General features: G+C 44.0%; 1 protein-coding gene across 12 annotated transcripts in view; it reads left to right on the top strand.

Annotated features, from left to right (window-relative positions):
• Positions 1-19,464, top strand: part of LOC121548677 (myotubularin-related protein 5-like) — a 69,627-nt gene extending 50,163 nt beyond the window's left edge. For 8 of the 12 annotated variants that reach the window (XM_045213549.1, XM_045213548.1, XM_045213546.1 and 5 more), the window contains 23 exons: positions 227-399; positions 679-752; positions 2,452-2,644; positions 2,730-2,857; positions 2,971-3,146; positions 4,497-4,633; positions 6,032-6,239; positions 6,853-7,067; positions 7,367-7,504; positions 9,342-9,437; positions 9,777-9,851; positions 10,914-11,086; positions 11,218-11,394; positions 11,588-11,689; positions 11,947-12,132; positions 14,272-14,398; positions 14,625-14,755; positions 15,000-15,242; positions 15,368-15,475; positions 15,743-15,948; positions 16,073-16,160; positions 16,251-16,382; positions 16,567-19,464. In XM_045213549.1, the coding sequence (XP_045069484.1) occupies positions 227-399; positions 679-752; positions 2,452-2,644; positions 2,730-2,857; positions 2,971-3,146; positions 4,497-4,633; positions 6,032-6,239; positions 6,853-7,067; positions 7,367-7,504; positions 9,342-9,437; positions 9,777-9,851; positions 10,914-11,086; positions 11,218-11,394; positions 11,588-11,689; positions 11,947-12,132; positions 14,272-14,398; positions 14,625-14,755; positions 15,000-15,242; positions 15,368-15,475; positions 15,743-15,948; positions 16,073-16,160; positions 16,251-16,382; positions 16,567-16,665 (3,385 nt within the window). In that variant the 3' untranslated portion in view covers positions 16,666-19,464. The remainder of the gene's footprint in view (positions 1-226; positions 400-678; positions 753-2,451; positions 2,645-2,729; positions 2,858-2,970; positions 3,147-4,496; positions 4,634-6,031; positions 6,240-6,852; positions 7,068-7,366; positions 7,505-9,341; positions 9,438-9,776; positions 9,852-10,913; positions 11,087-11,217; positions 11,395-11,587; positions 11,690-11,946; positions 12,133-14,271; positions 14,399-14,624; positions 14,756-14,999; positions 15,243-15,367; positions 15,476-15,742; positions 15,949-16,072; positions 16,161-16,250; positions 16,383-16,566) is intronic. The other 4 variants (XM_045213542.1, XM_045213541.1, XM_041860199.2 and 1 more) reach the window with 2 other exon arrangements.
• The last annotated feature ends 674 nt before the right edge of the window (positions 19,465-20,138 follow it).

The raw sequence follows: 20,138 nt of genomic DNA, 5'->3' as shown, positions 1-20,138 counted from the left end.
GGGACACACACGCACGCACACACACACACGACAACAGGGAGGCACACAGACAGACAAGCACACCCAACAGCTTCATCACATGTTAGAAACAGCTTATTAAACTGTGGGCAGCTTTGTAACATCTTACAATGGAACCAGCAACAAAATGATGCCTAGGGATAAGACTTTAACTTTGAAGTTGAAGCTCATATTGGTCATTCCTAAGATGCCTTTATTTATTTTTTAGCATTGCTGGCAGCATGGCGGAGAGCTACGACACAGAGAGCGGCTTTGAGGACGCTGAGAGTTCTGACGTGGCCAACTCTGTGGTACGATTTATCAATCGCTTCGTAGACAAAGTGTGTAACGAGAGTGGGGTGACCAACGAGCACCTCAAGGCACTACACACCATGATACCAGGTAGGAATCTCCATTTTGTGTTTTTGGTACTCATGTTGTGAACTTTTCTTGACAGATCAGGGTTGTATTCGTTAAGCACTAAATGAAAGAAAACTGACTGACAGGGAGGGATTCCCTGAACTTGTCCAATAAGAAACACTTGTTTTAGTTTTCCGTCGCAAAGCGTTTTCCTACTGTGTGCCTTAATGAATATGACCCAGGTTTTCTAGACAGTTCAAATTGTGTATTAGGAGTGAGTGTTAATCAGTTTTTCTCTCCCCTTCCTGTGTTGCTCCACAGACATCGTTCAGATGCACATCGAGACGCTGGATGCAGTCCACAGGGAGAGTAAGCGACTGCCACCGATCCAAAAGGTAACCAATTCCTTATTTTACATTACGCTGGACAAACACCATGCAGAGCCCCGCCCCAGGCCAGCACCGCCCAACCCCCTCTCCACCAATCTCTGCAGCTCAGTGTCACAGTGCCACGCCCACGGCAGGTACGTCTGTCCCAGCAACAGCACCATGTGTGACTCACACTATTACGCCTAAGCAGTGCATGCTGGGTGATGTAGTTCCCCTCCTCTCAGAAGCTGGGGTCTCGTTCAGTTGGAACTAAATGGGATAATTTTTTTTTGAAAAGGAGGAGGTACTATCTGACTTTGTCCAATACGAAGAAGAACGTTGATTTTCTGTTTTCATTATATTTTCTCTAGTTGGTGCCTACTGAACGTGAACCTGGTAGATGACTACAGCCTGAGCAGTGCATGCTGGAGGTTGTAGTTCTCAGTGACCTGGTTGACTACAGCTTGTTTGTTCTGGTTGTTCTGTGGAGTGTTCTGCCAGCAGTTGGAGAGGGATGGTAGCTTAGCATGGCATCATCTGCATATCTGTTGTGTTAATGGAAACCTAGCAGTGTCCAAGCATATGCATCAACCAAGAGCTCAGGGATGCCCTGTATCAGATATCAGTCCAATTGCATCTCACCTTTTGTGAGTTTTCTGTGTTTATCCCATCTTATAATACCTCAGAGAGCGCCTCACATTTGACCTGATCCCACCTCCCAGAATGCTCTCAGTTTTTTTCTGCGTGAGCGTTCAGTTCATATGAATTCCAGTTAAACCCTCCGAAGGAGCTGCACCCAGGGCATCAGGTGTTGCACAACAGATTATGAAATGGGTTACAAAACGAGTGCCTTAATTTATTTTCTATTATGAGTGGAGCTGCTCTGTTTGGCGTAGTTGCCCCAGCGCAGGCCTCTCCAGCGTTGCTGGGGACAGGAAATTATGTCAATGCTCTGAGCCAGATGGTCTATTGGTCTTTAACAGAAACTAGACCTGCCACTCTTCATACTTTTAATACCTCTCAAGGATGCTTTTAGATGATTTTATGAGAAAAATTTGAGGAAATATACAAATGGTTGTAAACATATTACCTCTTTCTAAGGGGAAAACTCTAAACCACTCAAAATTGCCATAATATGATACTGGTCTTAATAGATCTGAATAGTTTCATACCGAACTTTATAAACATAACCACGTAAATGTGTTGTATTTTCCCTTCTGCTTGTTTTACTTGTTGAGCATCAGGGTTGTCTTTGCCAAGATCCCACCAGCCAATTGAGATTTAGGCAAACCGTTTGTTATGTAACATTTAACAAAAATAACAAATTGCAAGCAAATGTCTCCATTTTATATGTGTCGTGTGATAAATTTGTGCTTCAGCATGCGACCTGGATTGATGTGTGCCATTTTTTGTGGTGAATTTGCTCTAGTTTGTTTTGAAATATAGAAGCACCAATGTAAGGATGGCTTATACATTTGAGTTCTGTTGGACATAAAGCACTAACAGCTCTTCTACTGTCTGTCTCTTTCCCCCTCATCCTTACCTACCTTGTCCTTCTACTCAATCTGCTTACTCTTCTCCTTCCATCAATTATCAACTCTTCTCATTTCTTTACCCCACATCTACCTCTTCCTTATCTTCCTCTGCCCTCCCTCTCTCTTCTTGTCCCCAATCTCTTCCCCCTTTCCTCTTCTCTCCTTCACTCCTCCCTCTCTCCGTGCTGCAGCCCAAGCTTCTGAGGCCCATTCTTCTGGCGGGGGAGGAGCTGGTGATGGACGGCATGCGGGTGCACCTGATCTCAGATGGCCGGGAGGAGGCCACGGGGGCCATGGGGGGTCCACCCCTCCTCCCTGCTGAGGGGGCCATCTTCCTCACCACCTACCGCCTCATCTTCAAGGGCACGCCTAACGACCCGCTGGGTAAGAGGGTGTTGAAAACACACATGTTAGCAATAACACACACACACACACTTTCTTGCTAACCCTGAGTGTTGTTGCTGTGCAGTGGGTGAGCAGGTGGTGACTCGGTCGTTCCCCATCGCCTCCCTGACTAAGGAGAAGAGGATCTCTGTCAGTCTGTCCATGGACCAGTTCATACAGGAGGGTCTGCAGCTACGCTCCTGCACTTTCCAGGTACACCTCTACCCTCCTTCTGCATCGTAACTCTCTCCATTTAAAATTTGACAGAACATGAATTTTTGTCTCTCTCAGACCCTCCTCCTAATATCTCTCTTCTCCTCCTGTAGCTGCTGAAGATAGCGTTTGATGAGGAGGTGGCGTCGGACCTGGCCGAGGTGTTCCGGAAGCACATGCACAAGCTCCGCTACCCCCAGCACGTCCAGGGAACCTTCGCCTTCACCGTGGGCCAGAGTGGCAAGACGTTGGTTGAACACAAGACCAAGGACAAGAACCAGTCAATAAAGTAAGACAAGACCGAGATAATACACACTCACGTCAACCACAAGAACCAAAACAACCCTAAAAAGAAACAGTAAGGGCATGCACACGCCAAAAATGCACATTTCGACACACATCAGCATTGTATAAAACTTCAGTACTGTTCCAGTTTTATCATCTGTCGGCAGATTATTAGCAATGAGAAAGTGTAAATCTGTAAGACATTTCACACCTCTCACATCCTCCAGGTCAAGTACAGAACATCCAATTAAAAAGCGCTAACTAAAAAATTTGAGTCACAGATAACACCCCAGCTCTGTAAAATGAGCCGAATATACGGCCTGCCCCAAGCAGCACCCTCTAGAGATATAGTAGTCTACATTATTGCACTACATTTCATAGCCATCCTGACAGCTTACAGAATATATCAAAACCTTTTTTTAATTTGACTTCTGATTTAAAGTCGGTGTTTGCTGTGGTTTATATTAATAACTGGATATATAGACTTTTTGCTTGCGAGTGTAAATGCTTGAGTGTGTGTGAACCCTTGTTCATGTGTAACCACCAATGGTCCATATAGCATGCACTGTTTAGTTCTGCTGGCTGCTCACTGACTTATTCTAGGCAGGGATAAGTACAGAGGAATGCAGCTTCACATCCTACACTCTATTCTATCAACTGTCACTGCCAGTAGACCCCCAGAGTTCCCTTTTACTTTATCATGCCCCACTCTCTCTCCCACCCTCTTTCTATTTCTCTCTCTCTCTCGCATATGTGGGGTATGAAAAGAGCACGAGCTCTCACAGAGAGCTGGCTTCTATCTGTTGAATAATGCAGCAGTGGAAACAGTGACGGCTCCTCCATGTTTGTCCCTGGTGTTTCCATCTCCTCCCCAAGTCGTCACGCCACTAAAAGACTCCATTCATTCACTGATATTAACCTCACGACAATGCGGGCCCAACCCCCCTGCAGCAGTGAGCAGGCTCAGCTAGCAGTCTTTTTAATGCATTCATGGACTTTAATTATGCATACAGACTACCGCCGAATCGGCTTAGGGATGTGCCTTGGATTTAATTAACAGGTTCATTAAACTTCTAAGTACCCACTCAGTGCATTTGTACCTTTTTACAATTCTAACCAGGGTTGTATTCACTTGACGTGAAATGGAAGCAAAAGGGCCGAAACAGGGAGGTGCTATTTAAACTTGTTGAATAAGAAACACTTGTTTTCATTTTCTGTTGCAAAGTGTTTTGCTACGGTGTGCCCAAATGAATATGACCCAGGAAGTAGATGTCATTAAGTTTTGCTTTAACTGCCCCTCTGTGTGTTTTGCTGTGGTCTTAAGTTAACTATGTTTTGAACCCTCTCTCCTAAGAACACTTTCCAAAAACCTGGTGAAGAGCGCCAAGAGGACGATCGGTCGACAGTATGTGACCCGGAAGAAATACTCACCTCCCACCTGGGAGAACAGGAGCAGCCAACAGTCAGAGCTGGACGAGGATGAGGTCTCAGGTAGGCCATGGTGTTGACAACTCAAGTAGCAACGTCAAGGCTTAGGGTGGCATTTTGAATTGAGATCCACGCACCCATTGACATAAATACATGTTTTATGTAAAAGTCTTGAGTTGCTGTTTAACTTTCAGCAATTTAAAATGTTGAATGGTCTCTACAGTGTTTGACCTGATGTAGTAGGTCAGTGTTTGACCTGATGTAGTAGGTCAGTGTTTGACCTGATGTAGTAGGTCAGTGTTTGACCTGATGTAGTAGGGCAGTGTTTGACCTGATGTAGTAGGGCAGTGTTTGACCTGATGTAGTAGGTCAGTGTTTGACCTGATGTAGTAGGTCAGTGTTTGACCTGATGTAGTAGGTCAGTGTTTGACCTGATGTAGTAGGTCAGTGTTTGACCTGATGTAGTAGGGCAGTGTTTGACCTGATGTAGTAGGTCAGTGTTTGACCTGATGTAGTAGGTCAGTGTTTGACCTGATGTAGTAGGGCAGTGTTTGACCTGATGTAGTAGGTCAGTGTTTGACCTGATGTAGTAGGTCAGTGTTTGACCTGATGTAGTAGGTCAGTGTTTGACCTGATGTAGTAGGTCAGTGTTTGACCTGATGTAGTAGGTCAGTGTTTGACCTGATGTAGTAGGTCAGTGTTTGACCTGATGTAGTAGGTCAGTGTTTGACCTGATGTAGTAGGTCAGTGTTTGACCTGATGTAGTAGGTCAGTGTTTGACCCTGATGTAGTAGGTCAGTGTTTGACCTGATGTAGTAGGTCAGTGTTTGACCTGATGTAGTAGGTCAGTGTTTGACCTGATGTAGTAGGTCAGTGTTTGACCTGATGTAGTAGGTCAGTGTTTGACCTGATGTAGTAGGTCAGTGTTTGACCTGATGTAGTAGGGCAGTGTTTGACCTGATGTAGTAGGGCAGTGTTTGACCTGATGTAGTAGGTCAGTGTTTGACCTGATGTAGTAGGGCAGTGTTTGACCTGATGTAGTAGGGCAGTGTTTGACCTGATGTAGTAGGGCAGTGTTTGACCTGATGTAGTAGGGCAGTGTTTGACCTGATGTAGTAGGTCAGTGTTTGACCTGATGTAGTAGGTCAGTGTTTGACCTGATGTAGTAGGTCAGTGTTTGACCTGATGTAGTAGGTCAGTGTTTGACCTGATGTAGTAGGTCAGTGTTTGACCTGATGTAGTAGGGCAGTGTTTGACCTGATGTAGTAGGTCAGTGTTTGACCTGATGTAGTAGGTCAGTGTTTGACCTGATGTAGTAGGTCAGTGTTTGACCTGATGTAGTAGGTCAGTGTTTGACCTGATGTAGTAGGTCAGTGTTTGACCTGATGTAGTAGGTCAGTGTTTGACCTGATGTAGTAGGTCAGTGTACACTGTGTCTGACTGTCTATGTCTCTGCTAAAGTCTCAGAGGAGATGGACCAGGGCTCCCTCACCCTCTCTTCCACCATCCGCTCCTCGGACAGACAGACCATGAGCAACGTGGTGGAGCGCGCCTGTTGCCGGGACTACCAGCGGCTAGGACTGGGCACGCTCAGTAACAGCCTGACGCGCTCCAAGAACGAGCCCTTCCGCATCTCCACCGTCAACCGCATGTACACCGTCTGCAGGAGGTAAGTTCACGGTCCAACCGCAGATGGAACATGTTTTTACGACAGGTTCACGGTCAAATCTCATGTGGGACTCCCTATAAACATACCACTTAGATATAGCTATGACTGGGAGTGACTTTTTGTAGCAGGTTAGGAGAGCATTTTCCCTAACCATTTTCCTAACCTGAACCTAATTCTCCTAACCTGCTGCATAAGTTCTCCTAACCTGCAATGAAAAAGTCACTTCCAGTGGTAGCTGTATCGAAGTGGTGTTTTTTAAAAAATGAATCTCAATCGCATGTGGTAGGTTTATGGTCAAACCGTATACGGACCATGTTTCAAGTAAGTAACTTTCTGAGTTTAGTCTCTAAGCACTGCATTCAGGTTGAGTGCCTTCTTGTTTCAAGTACACGTTTGATCTTGACATTTATATAAATAAACATTCAGTCGTTTTACTTTGATGATGCAACTTGATATGCAGAGTGGGTCAATGAACAGACTATATTTAAACACATGACATCTTGTGGTCATGACATTCTGCAGGGACATGAACAGAATGTCTTCTCAACCCTAACTCCCTGTCTCTCTCTCTCTCTGTCTCTCTCTCTCTCTCTGTCTGTCTGTGTGTTACCAGTTACCCCGGCCTGTTGATCGTGCCCCAGAGCATCCCAGACTCCACCATCCAGCGCATCTCCCGCTGCTACAGACAGAACCGTTTCCCTGTGGTGTGCTGGAGGAACTCTCGTACCAAGGCTGTGCTGCTGCGCTCTGCAGGCCTCCATGCTAAGGGAGTGGTGGGCTTCTTCAAGTCCCCCAATGCCCCCAGCGCCGGTACGACACGTACTAAAAGTTAGTTAGATGGTGTCTTTAAGGGAATATTGGGCTTTGTTTAGGAATAATAAAACACTCAAAAACACTCCAAAGCTAGCTATATTAGTAGCAATTTTATGGAAAAGTATAAGAATGTGATCGAGAAAGTCTAAACTCATCAGAAACAATGAGCAAATAGACAAACACTTTAGGTGCATTGAAATGCACAGCGCATGCCCCTTACAGCTTGAGCAGCATTTTTTAGTATTCAGCATTGTATACCCAGCATGCAAAGCTGCATAAACCAGTGGTGATTGACAGTTGTGACCCTTCCCCAGGCCCCTCCCAGGCAGACTCGACCAGCCTGGAGCAGGAGAAGTACATGCAGGCGATCATCAGCTCCATGCCCTCCTACAGTGAACCCAGCGGCAGGAACACACTCAGCGGCTTCACCTCCACTCACATGAGCATCTCAGGTAGGACACACACACATCAGGTAGGACACACACACATCAGGGTTTCCGTTAGCCGGTAATAGCCGGCTTTTGGCCCAATTTTTTTAAAATGACAAGCCAATAAATAAAATTGGCACCGGTAAATTGTCCACCCAAAAAATTAATAATCCAATTTCAAAATAATGCTTTTTAGCCTATTCATTGCTGGAAATACCAGTCGATGGAAATACATTTGACCGGTCATGCTTATCGGTCTATAGGTTAATTTGCATAATTTAGTGGAATTAAATTGGCATGTGTGTATTTTCGTTAGTCGTTATGATTCTTATTTATCACACGCACATAGCATACAGAGCATATGTGGTCCTCTGTAGCTCAGCTGGTAGAGCACGGCGCTTGTAACGCCAAGGTAGTGGGTTCGATCCCCGGGACCACCCATACACAAAAAATGTATGCACGCATGACTGTAAGTCGCTTTGGATAAAAGCGTCTGCTAAATGGCATATTATTATTATTATTATTATTATTATTATTATTATTATTATTATTAGAGGAAAATCTGTAAGACTGCTGCTGCTACAGCTCCTGTTGCTGCTGGAGTGAAACGTGATTTTATAAGCCCAATCATTGCACAACAATTCTAAATGCAATCGCGTGTTAAAAACAGTTTTGATAGCCACCATTTAAAAAGAGCTACTATTTTTTTTTTTTTTAACTGGTAATTGAAGCGCGCTTCCCATTTGCCATTCAAGTGCTTAGTCAACGGTAGGCATGATTCAGCAGGTCACACCACTTTTCAATGTGAGCTGGAGATGGTATGTATTTTGAAAAACATATACTTAATTGTGTGAAACCTTAACGTTTTATTTCATTATGAGGCATGTCTTGCCTTGCTTCAATGTAGCTGAGCCAAAATCTGTTTCTATAAACATTTATTTTATAAAAATGTCCATATGCCAATGAAACAAGTATCCACATTTTCTCTTGTTCTATTGGTTTTCAAATCAACTTTCTTTCATTGTCCAGTAGCCAAAAACACAATCCTAGTCATATTTAGCAATCCATGCTAGTTGTTGCATCTTTAGATCTCCAATCATTCTACATTTCGAATGGATATTTTCATCTCTGTCACATGAATCCGCTTGCATCTGCAGTGCACTTTCGGCAACTGTGTTTTCCCGCTAATTGCATTATGGAACGAACATTAGCGAGTAGCCTATAACTGCCGTGTGCGCATTGCTGCGCTTATGTGAATAAATAATAGTTTATCAACATTTCAAGTGTTTTGATCTGTGCATGAGCCTCAATGCTTTTTAAATTATTTTGATGTACTGGTTGTATGAATTTGGGATCTATCGTCCCACAACTGTCCCAGAGTCTGTTTGGAATAGGCTATTTCTTTCTCGCACAGAACGACAAGCTAACCAATAGAATAGGTCAACTTTTCTACAATGGGGACAGTAGATTGACATAGGCTAGTGATTTTCCTGTTCGTTACTCGTCTTGTTGGCTGAGGAAAAGTAAATGTGGACAGTTATTCTAACATCTTCAAAGTGCGCTTCGGAATTCGGAAGGACGCACGCCGTTGCATCCTCGAGTTGCATGTTCTGTTAAGATGCATTACCATAAACTGAATGGGATTTCAGTCATTCTGAGCAGCGTGGGTGGACACCCTAATCAGGTTACGCACCCAACACGTATAGATCTGGTAAATTTCTCAAAAGTTTGGTCAATTAAAATGCTGTCGATCAAATGTCCGGGGCCACATTTTCCTAACGGAAACCCTGAAACACACACCACACACACACACCCTCTCTTAAGACAGAGTTTGTGACCTTTTGCTTGTGTCTATCTCCAGACTCGTCAGATAAGCTGAGGCAGCCTAAGATCGGAGCTCTGATGAAACAGGTGATGGGAGGCAAGGAGGACATACCTGGAACCTTCAGCCGCGGAGGTGAGATTGTGGTTTTACTTTGTGTGTATGTGGTTGTGTTCCTTGCATCAATTAGTTCATTGAAACTTCCTTTGCAAGGAATGTCTCATATTTATAGGTTTGGGATTGTATTGTGGCTTGCCCTACAATTACCAGCCAAGGAACGTTCACTGGAACTAATTGACATGCGAGTGTGTTTTAACCCAAAGAGGAATGGTGGTTATGTTACCTTAATAATAACCCATCTCCATAGCTTATCCACATTTGGGCCTGTGTGTATGTATAGCTGTGTGAAACCATCTCTCCCTATGGTCTATGGTGTTGGTTAACGGGCATCATCTCTGTGTCATTTGACCTCAGCTCTGGGTCAAAGGGCGAGGGTCATCTCCCTCTCTCAGCCCAGAGTTTCAGGCAAGGCCAGAAACCCCCCTGGAGGTACAGTATGCACCGACCCCTGGCTACCTGTCCCCCCAATCTAACCAATCAGGTCTCTTAACAGTGACGGTCTGTCTGCGTTGGCTGGCGCCCCCGTCCGTCAGTCCTTTTTTCCCTGTGATGTCCTAGTGTGTGTGTATGTCTCTCTCTCAGGACTAACTTTTTGTTGTCCAATCTCTTTGATGGAGAGCTTCTCTTCTTCTTTCAAGGCGTCTGTTTGCATGCTGTTCTAGTGGGCCGTCGACTCTACACACACTCTGCTGCAGATCCTCGTGTTTGTCCATGTTTCTGTTCTGTGTTTGATTACTACTGTGTGCTGTGAGTGGTCTGATGACTCATGTTTTTCCAGCGTTGTTTGGTTTGGAGCATCATTTTCACATATAGACTATTTAGCAAAATAGATCAATCTTACTATAGTAGTTGTTCAATTATTTCTACCTTAGGTAACTCTTATCAGCATGGCTTTCAGTTAGTCTATTGGTATGAAGTACAATGAATGTATGTGCCACTGCATATATGGCTTGTGTGTGTGTTGATAATGGCAGATTTGGAGAGAGGATTGGAGAATGCATACTGTATGTGTGTGATAACCCCCTCTAAAACCTCTACCTGTATGTGTGTGATAACCCCCTTTAAAACCTCTACCTGTATGTGTGTGATAACCCCTTTTAAAACCTCTACCTGTATGTGTGTGATAAACCCCTTTAAAACCTCTACCTGTATGTGTGTGATAACACCCTTTAAAACCGCTACCTGTATGTGTGTGATAACCCCCTTTAAAACCTCTACCTGTATGTGTGTGAAAACCCCCTCTAAAACCTCTACCTGTATATGTGTGATAACCCCCTCTAAAACCTCTACCTGTATATGTGTGATAACCCCCTCTAAAACCTCTACCTGTATATGTGTGATAACCCCCTCTAAAACCTCTACCTGTATATATGTGATAACCCCCTCTAAAACCTCTACCTGTATATATGTGATAACCCCCTCTAAAACCTCTACCTGTATATGTGTGATAACCCCCTCTAAAACCTCTACCTGTATATATGTGTGCTCCAGGGAAGTGGGGCAGTATCCGGGGCAGTGGGCGTCTGAGTGCCTACAACCCAGAAGTGGGGAACAGGCTGTCCAGTAAGGAGTCTCCCCAGCCCAACGGGGGCCCCAGCGAGGCCCTGTTCCTCAGACAGCAGAGGGCCTACCTCTACATCATCGGAGACAAGACACAGCTCAAGGTAACTGCCAATACACAATACTACACTAGACTGTCTACTGATTTAACATCGATAAAAGACTCAATATCCCAGAAGTCTTTGGAGGTCTTGGTGTCATTGAACCTTGACCCCTGTTTGTCCCATGTGAAAAGGGTGGGAAGCAGGACTCGTTCCAGCAGTGGGAGGTGGTGCCCATCGAGGTGTGCGACGTGCGGCAGGTGAAGAACAGCTTTAAGAAGCTGATGAAGGCCTGTGTTCCCAGCTCAGCCACCTCTGAACCCAGCATGACCTTCCACCGCTGCCTGGAGGAGTCCGAATGGATGTGCCTGGTAATGCTCTCATTCATACAGTGTGTGTGTGTGTGTGTGTGTGTTAGCGTGTGCAACTGTAAAAGTGTATGTATTGTGCGAGAGAGAGACCTATGGATGCATTTGGTTTACGTGTGTTTATCCTGACTCTGGGCATAAGTTAATTGCAATGTGTGTATGATTTAAGTGTGCTTATCATGCCGTGTGTGTCCAGCTCCACAGGGTTCTGCAGGTGTCTGTCCTGGTGGTAGAGTTGTTAGATACAGGCTCGTCAGTCATGGTCAGTCTGGAGGACGGCTGGGACGTTACTACTCAGGTATGACATCAACACACTAACTCACTAAACATACTCACAATGCAAACACACACACCTCTCACAGCTAATGTAGGTCACCTTGTATATATATGTGATGCATTGTCTCTCCATGGTCTCAACCCTGTCTCTGCCTGTGCTAACGGTCTGTCTGACTGCCTGCCTGTCTCTCTTTCTCCTCACTCCGCAGTTTAGGTAACCTATAAATTACAGTCATCCTGTCTATCTGACTATCGCACCGACTCTGTGTCTCTCTCTAGGTGGTGTCTCTGGTCCAGCTTCTGTCAGACCCATACTACCGGACCTTGGATGGCTTCCGCCTGCTGGTGGAGAAGGAGTGGCTGTCGTTTGGCCACAGGTTCAGTCATCGCGGTGCCCAGACCTTGGCCAGCCAGAGCAGCGGCTTCACACCGGTCTTCCTGCAGTTTCTCGACTGCGTGCACCAGGTATGTACGTGTGGGGTTTTGTGAGTACAGGTATGACAGTAGTGTTATTACACACACAGGGACGTACACTGAGTGTACAAAACATTTTTGCTTACAAAACAAACACCCTTTTGCCCTCAGAACAGCCTCAATTTGTCAGGTCATGGACTCTACAAGGTGTCGAAAGCATTCCACGGGGATGCTGGCCCATGTTGACTCCAATGCTTCCCACAGTTGTCAAGTTGGCTGGATGTCCTTTGGGTGGTGGACCATTCTTGATATACACGGGAAACTGTTGAGCATGAAAAACCCAACAGCGTTGCAGTTCTTGACACACTCAAACCGGTGCGTCTGGCACCTACTACATACCCCGTTCAAAGGCCCTTAAATATTTTGTCTTGCCCATTCACCCTTTTAATGGCACACATACACAATCCATGTCTCAAGGCTTAAAAATCCTTCTTTAACCTGTCTCTTCCCCTTCATCTACACTGATTGAAGGTGGATTTAACAGTTGACACCAATAAGGGATCATAGCTTTCACCTGGTCAGTCTATGTCATGGAAAGAGCAGGTGTTCCAAATGTTTTGTTTTCTCAGTGTATATGGGTCGTTCCACGAAATGAGTGCCTTTTGCGTACCTTTGATATTTTACACAAATATTTAATTTGAAAAACCTATTGTATTAAATGAAGAGCCCTTTAATATTGAGCACACGGAAAATTCAATAAATCTGTGCATCCTCTTTTGACTTCTAGGAATATTTTAACCCACTTAATCACAACATTTATCCAAGTTTTCAACATCATTGTAAAGCACTAGTTATTTTGTTACTTTGATAAAGTCATTTCTGAAGATTAATATTTATGTCGTGATTAGTGATTCATTTTAAGGAGGAAAAGAAAGTTCTGTCCTTCATTTTAAGGCCAACCATGTTACGTGAACTGAACTCTCGTTTAAAAATGTTTATTAAAAAGAAACATTGAACATCTAATAATAGTGTAAAAGCAGGTGAGCTCATTCTACTCTGTTTGGCCATTTTCTGGTGTTTTGTGGTGGAAAACTGAGTGGGTATAGCATAACACGTCAACCCTGTTACCCATACAAAGACGATCTAGGAAATGTTTAAACAATTTAAAAAAATTGGCGAAGCTTGCATTGCCCCTGTCACAAGGGGATTTATGGATGTTTTAAGACTTACTAAAGTCATTTTTGTATTTAACCTCTTGAGAATTGCTCTTTATAACAATGTTAAAATTAGGTGAAATAAAAAGGTTAATTTCACTAAGTTACACTACTCAAAAGGCACCTAATTGGTAGAATGACCCATATCTCACTAGGATCCTTTCTTTAGTGTTTTTCCTCATCATCTTTAAATAGTCTTCTTCATGTAAACTATGTTACAAAGCTCAGCCAATAACTATTAACCTGGATCAAATATTTCCAGAATGTAATCGGATGAGTACGCTACGTCCGACCATCCTGTTATATGGATGTGCTAGAACAGATTATTTAAAAGTTTTAACATTTCTTCCTTTTTTCCCCTTCATCCAAACATTTGTTTGAGAGAGTGCAGTCTGCTGACTCTGTGGCCTTTTCTCATTTGGGCAAAAGTCTGTCCTAAGTGGTCGAGTGGTACAGGAGCGTGTCAATTTGAAGGGTAGGCAAATGGAATTGTCCTCCCCTCCTTGAAAGCCACCTTTCATCGAGGATAGTCTTATGTATCCTACCTGAGTTCTTCGCAAAATAGTTTTGAAATATGCCACACCCCCTTTGAATCATATTGTATTTTTTCAGAGGAGAAAAGCATATATACACGTTTTAAAACGATAAGTAGCATATTGTTTTTATCTATAAAATGTCTTGCACAACTAGATACATTTGTTTAATCACTTTACACATTTATTTTGGGATTCCAGCCCTGTAAATGGAGTGGAGGAGAGTCTAATTTCATACAAGCGCATTTTCGTCCACGTTCCTTCTCCTCACCGCCTCTCCTCGATTACCTTTGACCTTTTTCAAAAGGAGGCGAGAGAGGACACAGGAGTTTAGCAAATCTAATTGAGAAAAGGCCAGTGAATGTTTGACGATCAGGAAGTTGAGCAGTAAACACAGGAAGTGCAACTGACGTGTTACCTTAAATCCTGTCCCCCCTCCTCAGATCCACCTTCAGTTCCCCATGGAGTTTGAGTTCAGTCAGTACTACCTGAAGTTCCTGGCCTACCACTACGTGTCCAACCGCTTCAGAACCTTCCTGCTCGACTCGGACTACGAACGCATCGAGCTCGGTGAGCCTTTTCTCCATTCTACAGGGCAGGAGTTTTTCCTTATCACATGACCTATCTCCAGATTCAGGTTACATGGTTAGGAGAAACTCCAGACCCCATAGATACTATCTGAATTCTTATAAGTAGGTTATTTCAGTACACTTTGAGGTATTTAAGTGTAACTTGTATGCCAGTTGAGTGATTGGAGTGGGTTCAGTGAGTTGATAAACCTTCCGTCTGTGTTAAGGGGTTCTGTACGAGGAGAAGGGGGAGAGGAAGAACCCACAGGTGTGTAAGTCAGTGTGGGATTACATCGACCGGCTCAACAAGAAAACACCTATCTTCTTCAACTACATGTTCTCACCAGAGGATGAGGAGGTGAGTGAGCCTGGAACACTACTGGGTTACGTTAGACTGCCCCCTGGTGGGGAAGTTTACAGAAAATTCAAGGGGAGGTTTAGTTTTACGATCTTAGACTTGACTTAAGATATACTAGCTGATATTGTAGTTAGAATTATTACTTTTAATCACATAAATGATGCACGATTAGTGGTAACAAAAAAATCCATGTGGTCATTTACTAGCTAAATCCCTCTGTGTTTTTACAATTTTCTCCCCCCAGGTGCTGCGGCCGTACAGCTTCATCTCCAACCTGAAGGTGTGGGACTTCTACACAGAGGAGACGCTGTCTGAGGGCCCGTCGTACGACTGGGAGCTGGTGCAGAGGGGCCGGCAGGAGAGACTGGCTGAGGAGGTGCCTGACAAACCAGACACCACCACCCCCAAGTCCCAGAGACACATCGTCTGGCCCTGCTACGACAGCCGCAGCAGAGTGGTACCCGACGCCATCACCAAACTGCTGCAGGTTAGTGGAGATATACTTACACACATTACATACCATCACCATACTGCAGTAGTCCCTGTATAACCCTAACTTTTTGTATAAATGCTTATACATGAATCTGACTTGCTCTGTGTATTCTGTCCTAGGACCTGCAGAGTCTGGAGGCTGAGTTGGGGCTGCCACCAGAGAAATGGAAGGACACTTGGGACAAGATCAAGGCCAACCAACGGGGCGAGGCCAAGCTGGAGAACAGGGTGAGAAACGCTGGACAACCAGCAGCTAACCTAGGGTTTCACTGGCTATTAGGATACCATCCTGCTGACAGACACAAACTTAAGACACTTTTTGAAGATTATTTGAAAATAACTTTTTGTAGATTTATAGTAATGTGTTCTACTGACCTCTAGTGGTAAGATGATAGAAACGCTACTTTGTGTTTTATTGAATAGATTAGTCCTGCCTAACACACAATATCCTCCTCTGTTTTTTCTTGCTCTTCCTCCGTTCTCTCGCTCTTTCAGCCGTCGTTCAACAGCTCCTTGCTGATGTCGTCCAACCTGAGTCACCAGCGGCGGTCACAGGGGGTGTACCTTCCGGAGAGTGGAGTGGGCTCCTCTATTAACCTTTCCATGGACTGTGAGGCCAGCACCACCTCCACCCCTGTGGCCGGGCGTCCCAGCACCAGCACCCTTTACAGCCAGTTCCAGAGCACGGAGAGTGAGAACAGGTCTGTACCCACTCCCCAGACACCTGAATGTGGCCTCCTACCCTCATCTCTGCCCCAGCAACACATTACCCCTCAGTGTGTTACGATAGTGGCTGACTGTGTTTCTTCTACCTTTGACCCCCAGGAGTTTTGAGGGCATCCTGTATAAGAAAGGTGCGTTGCTGAAGCCATGGAAACCCCGCTGGTTTGTGCTGGACAAGACCAAACATCAGGTAAGAGGAGGGAGGTGGACCATGATACTGATGGTGATTGTTACTGTGGTGGTGGTGGATGATGGTGATAATCTCTCTCTCTCTGTCTAGCTGAGATACTATGAGACCAGGAAGGACAAGGACTGTAAGGGGGTGATTGAGCTGGCGGAGGTGGAGTCTGTCATTCCAGCCACGCCCACCATGGGAGCGCCCAAACACATAGAGGAGAAAGCCTTCTTTGATGTGAGTTACCAGAGCCCTCAGAGTGATGGTTTTTATGAGTGTGTATTGTGACATGTTCTGTCATGTTATGATCAGTGAATGCATTTCCTAAATGACTCAAATGTAAATGTAAAAGGGAAATCTATGCGGTAACATAAGAAAGATCAAACAGGCTTAACCATCTCTCATTCTCTTTCTATGGCAGCTCAAGACGACCAAAAGAGTATATAACTTCTGTGCGCAGGACAGCCCCAACACACAGCTGTGGATGGACAGTATTCAGAGTTGCCTCTCTGATGCCTAGAGAGCTGCACGGCTCCACCATAACAGGAACTATCCAACCAGGAACCAATGAGCAGTGCTGAGGCACCCGATGGACATCTCTGCTGGCCAATCACAGGAGGTCCTCTCAAGAAGGAGGCGGGATTGAGACATATGAGGGTAGAGTCCTTTCCACAGTTGAGTGCCGTTCAGTGTCTGTAGTAGTGTTGAACTGATGTCATGTTTCAGTGTTTTTGTTATAAAAATGAAAGGAAATGAAAACGAAAGGAAGAGAAGTCCCTGAATGACCACTCGCTTTTGTCTCACCGTGTTGCTGGCTGTAGCCTCTCACCTTGGTAGATCTACCACTATTTGCGCTGGATGTCTATGCAAAATGGAGCTAAAAGAAAAAAAGCATGATATAGTTTGTTGTGTGAAGATGGACAGTTTCTCACCAGACTAATCTAACTGGGGCCTCCAGCATGCACCAGCATGCAGATGTATCCAGACCCTCCCATCTCCTAGAGACTACAACTCCCATTCCTCCACACACCTCAACACTCCAGGGAGGAAGTAATGATGAACTACATTATCCAGCCCATGTCTCCAGCCCAGCCATGCAGAGGTTCCTGCCTGTAGTCCATGAATACAGGAAGTGAATTGGAGTGTTTCCTTTAACAACAGAACACAGAATCGGCCACTTTGAAAAGGATCCAGAACGTGACGACAAACGAAACCGGCCCCAACTGACGCTGGACAGTCGTCATGGTCACCTGCTAGCTGACGTTGAAGCCTCCCCTGTTTCCCCCTCTCACTGCCTGATGTAGCTGAGTCTTACCCCAGTAAGGAGTTGGACACTCATAGATCCCCTCTCCTCTAAGATGTTTCTTATTCCCCAGACACACCGCCAAGGGAGCCCTCAACGGTTTATGAAGGATTTAAACCTTTTTTAAAAATTTTTACAGCTTATCTGCAAAAAAAATTGGGTCACTCAAAATTGTGTCAGAGATATCAGTCCTCCTAGTTATCACCCCCAGAGCAGTTGATGGTGATATACTGTGAAAGCTGTTATTAGCCCTCGTGATCAAGCCAGGAGAATGGCAGTCGGAGATTAGATTCTACATCCGCCGGACAGGGAGTCTGTCTCTGTTTGCAGAACAATATTAGTGTTTACACAAGAAGCTATGGGCTGTACTTCCCAAGCTAAAGTTCTTCCTTTATATTTCTTATTAAAAAAAACAAATAAAAACCACTATTACCGTTGAAAATGTTAAGGGATGCTGAAGGAACAGGAGGGATATATTTTTGTGAAGATTAATTTATGCACAAAATGATAAGGTGAGATGCAGATGGATGGGGCTTGTGGGCAGAGCAGAGGGGATTATGGTATGGATGACTAGTCTGTTTACATGGCACAGTGCTGAGACTGGATCTGACTGCCATGACAACTAACATGGCAGACTTCCTGGATACGACCCCCCTCCCCCTCTGTTTATATGGTCAGGTTTAATATAGGACAAATGGTATTTCAGTTATACAAGTGCCAGTGGATTTTAACATGTGACAAGTATTAGACTGTTGGATTGGAATGTGCTCTAAACAAGTAAAAACAACCGATTTTTGTTTTCAGGTAATACAGTTCTTAACCAGACGAGGTGGTGTTCAAGGCACTTAGAATAATTCAAATTCACACATTTTAACCAAATCCCCAACAACAATAATTATTACGCAGCCAATTAATTGCATTGAAAGTCTCAAAAGCATGTGTCCGAACATAAGATATCACTCTCTGTGCTATGTTTACCTACTCAGCCTTTGTTTGGTGGTCTGTGAGGCAGTTTGGCTTCTGAACAACTGCATTTGTGTGAACAGTAATACTTCAGCGAGTCCCAACTCTCTCGCGGCTGCTCTTCTGTCTAAACCAGTGTTTTTAGCTAGAGCCTGTTACATTCTATTCTTAAGCCTGTACATAGAGGAGTCAATGTCTGTTAGAGCATTGTAGAGAAATAATATGTTTAGCTGGAATTTGTGATTAAATCACTTTTGTTTTTTTATGCTACAGAGCAGTATCGGTTAGCCCTCATTTTAAGCCCCCAAGTCACAAAAACAGACACACTCCTTCTCGTTTAACACAAACATTGCCGTGTAAAATATGATTATACTGCTGTCTTGTTGAACATAAAATTTGAAATGTAGATTGTTTGTGTCTTAACTCCTTTTGTATATACTACTCAGATTTGTATGTAACGTTTATGGTAGTAATTTATTTAACTTTGTCTCCTCGGTAAGAAAAGTTCCTCAAGCACCACTTTTATTTTTAAAATTAGGAATCCAATGTGCCATTTGTTTATTTCTGTATTAACGTGACTAATGCTACTACTTTTTGGAAAATGTGTTGTATAAGTAAACCCTCAATGTCTTTTTTTGTTTTGTTTTTTAACATTGTTGTCCTTCCCCAATATCAACCCCTAAGCAGAGTGGAAATGGTGTGTTTGTATGAGCAAGAACTAGCCTCCCTAGTTAAGGTGGGTGTTCTAGAATGGAGTTAAGGAATCTCATTAAGTTGCTTACCTACACAGGTGGGGTGTTTTCAAATGTCACTCACTGACACACACTTAAAAAGCCCAGCTCACTCGATTTACTGCAGTCTACTCATCTCTCCTGATTTGGGTAGATTATATCCACAACATTAATCAGATCAGTACAATGTAACCTTTTTTTATTATTTATTTTTATGTTTTTCTTTTTTTCTCTAATTAGACATTTTCTTCTGAGCCGGGTCTGTCAATCATGTAATATATTTTTTAGAATTAAAACAAAAACACTGTGGGTTTAAACGTCACTGGTTTGGTGTAGGTTTGTCCCTTTTCTCGTCCAAGATTAACAGATTACTTTTATTGGGTGATAATGTCTCTAATCAGTTACGATTTATGAAGCTCTCAATTTCAGTGCTACGTGAGTTCAAAGACACCGCACCAGCCCGACCTCATTCACTGGTTATAATAAAGACACAGCACCAGTCTGAAGAATACAGGGTTATGAGTGTGAATGTGATGGTTAAATAGATATGTGACTGACAATGTTTCTAATGGGATGACAGATCTATTAATTACATATCTATGCATGTGATGGTTGATTGCTGGATGATTGTCTAGAGGGGCCTCACCCTGTTGGAGTAGTTAGTGGTCAGTGCTATGGGCAGGGATCACCAGTCTGAACTTTTTATATAGCCTTCCTGAGGCCACTGTCGTTAGACTTGGCAGGAGAAACAGAAATCAGACTGGCCAAGTTAGTACATGCACTTTAAGAAAATGTTGTCAGATCAAAGACAAGTTAGAATCTACTCTTTTCACTGTTCAACCCTAAACGTAACCAAGGCAAGAACTGTCGGTGACATACTATTCACAAAATGTAAAGTGATGGAGATGACAGTGTGTGAGGAAAGCTGATGCTTTCACAAGTGAGTTGAGGAAGATGAATCACAAGCCAAAGCTATGGCATTAACCTGTTAAAACA

Source organism: Coregonus clupeaformis, unplaced genomic scaffold, assembly GCF_020615455.1.
Source record: "Coregonus clupeaformis isolate EN_2021a unplaced genomic scaffold, ASM2061545v1 scaf0124, whole genome shotgun sequence".
Lineage (NCBI taxonomy): Eukaryota > Metazoa > Chordata > Actinopteri > Salmoniformes > Salmonidae > Coregonus > Coregonus clupeaformis.
Note: the sequence above shows the minus strand (reverse complement) of the source record. Positions and strands in the feature narration are given on the sequence as shown.